A 1082-nucleotide genomic window follows, 5' to 3' on the forward strand; every position below is an offset into this window, starting at 1 on the left:
CGTGTGGGCCTCTCCCCGCATGGAAGATGGGCATGCTTTGGGCATGGCTGCCCCCCTCTTGTTCCCTCTCCCCCTCGCTCTCTGCCTCTTGCTGCTTGCCCTTCCAAGGGAAGAGGGACGACTCCTGGGGAGAAGACACGCCAGAGGGACCGACAGGCTGGGGGGGGGGGAGGGGGCAGGGGAGGCAGGAGAAGAAGGAGGCGCGGACTGGGGAGGGGGGGGGCAAAGGCTGTGGGGTGTGGGGTTGGGTTAGGGGTTGGGTCGGCTGTTGGGGGGGTTTTGTTTTTTTCGTCTGGTGTGTGGTTTTGGGGTCTGTTGAGGGGTTTGGTGTTTTGTGATTTGCGCTCGAGCGTGGGGGGGGGGGGGCCGAGAAAAGGTGGTGATCTGCCGCAAGGACGGGGAAAGCCCCCACCGCGCTGATGAGATCCCTGCGCCCCGTTCGTGGGCTTGTGTTGCGCATCACCTCAAGGCTGCACGCCGTGGGGGCTCACCGGGTTCGAGCTCATCAGGGTGCGGTTGTTCTGACCAATGACGAATCCCTGGCCGGTGGGGCTGGTGGCGGAGGGCTGGCTCCCGGCGGTGGCCAGGGTGGCAGTGGTGCTGCCGGCTGCTGCCTCACGGGCCTTCGGCCCTCCGACGGCGCTGTTGCTCCGGGACATGGCTCCGGCCGCGCGTTCGGCGTCATCCTCCCGGTGGTACACCCGGAAGGTGCCGGTGCCATTGGTGCTGGAGCGCCGCTGTGGGCCGCCACCGCCCGGGCCACGACGGCGCCGGCTCCAGACCACCAGGCCGACGGCCACACCACTGACCAGCAGTGCCGCGCCGACAGCCCCGACGATGGTGCCAATGAGGGCGCCCCCTTGGAGGCCGCCGCCAGCCTTCGGCCCGGGCAGCTGCTCGGACACATTCTGCACCCGGACCAGCGACAGGACTGTCCAGCTGGGCGCCGGTGGGGGTGACATGGTGGGGTCCTGGCCGGCGGAGGAGTCCTCGTGCCCGGCGCCCGGGCCGATCGACCGGAAGATGTGATCCGAGTCCTGCATGTCCGGGGTAATCAGCGAGAAGTAGATGCGCGTGCTGTG

The 1082-nt window shown here is 68.5% G+C and overlaps 1 protein-coding gene across 1 annotated transcript in view; it reads right to left on the reverse strand.

Moving 5' to 3' along the window:
* Positions 1-427: 427 nt before the first annotated feature.
* Positions 428-1082, reverse strand: part of H696_04946 (hypothetical protein) — a gene marked incomplete at its 5' end in the record, with an annotated part of 7516 nt that continues 6861 nt past the window's right edge. The window contains one exon of the mRNA XM_009498812.1: positions 428-1077. Within this exon, the coding sequence (XP_009497087.1) occupies positions 465-1077 (613 nt within the window). The 3' untranslated portion in view covers positions 428-464. The remainder of the gene's footprint in view (positions 1078-1082) is intronic.

Source organism: Fonticula alba (genome assembly GCF_000388065.1).
Source record: "Fonticula alba strain ATCC 38817 unplaced genomic scaffold supercont2.8, whole genome shotgun sequence".
NCBI classification, from domain to species: domain Eukaryota; order Rotosphaerida; family Fonticulaceae; genus Fonticula; species Fonticula alba.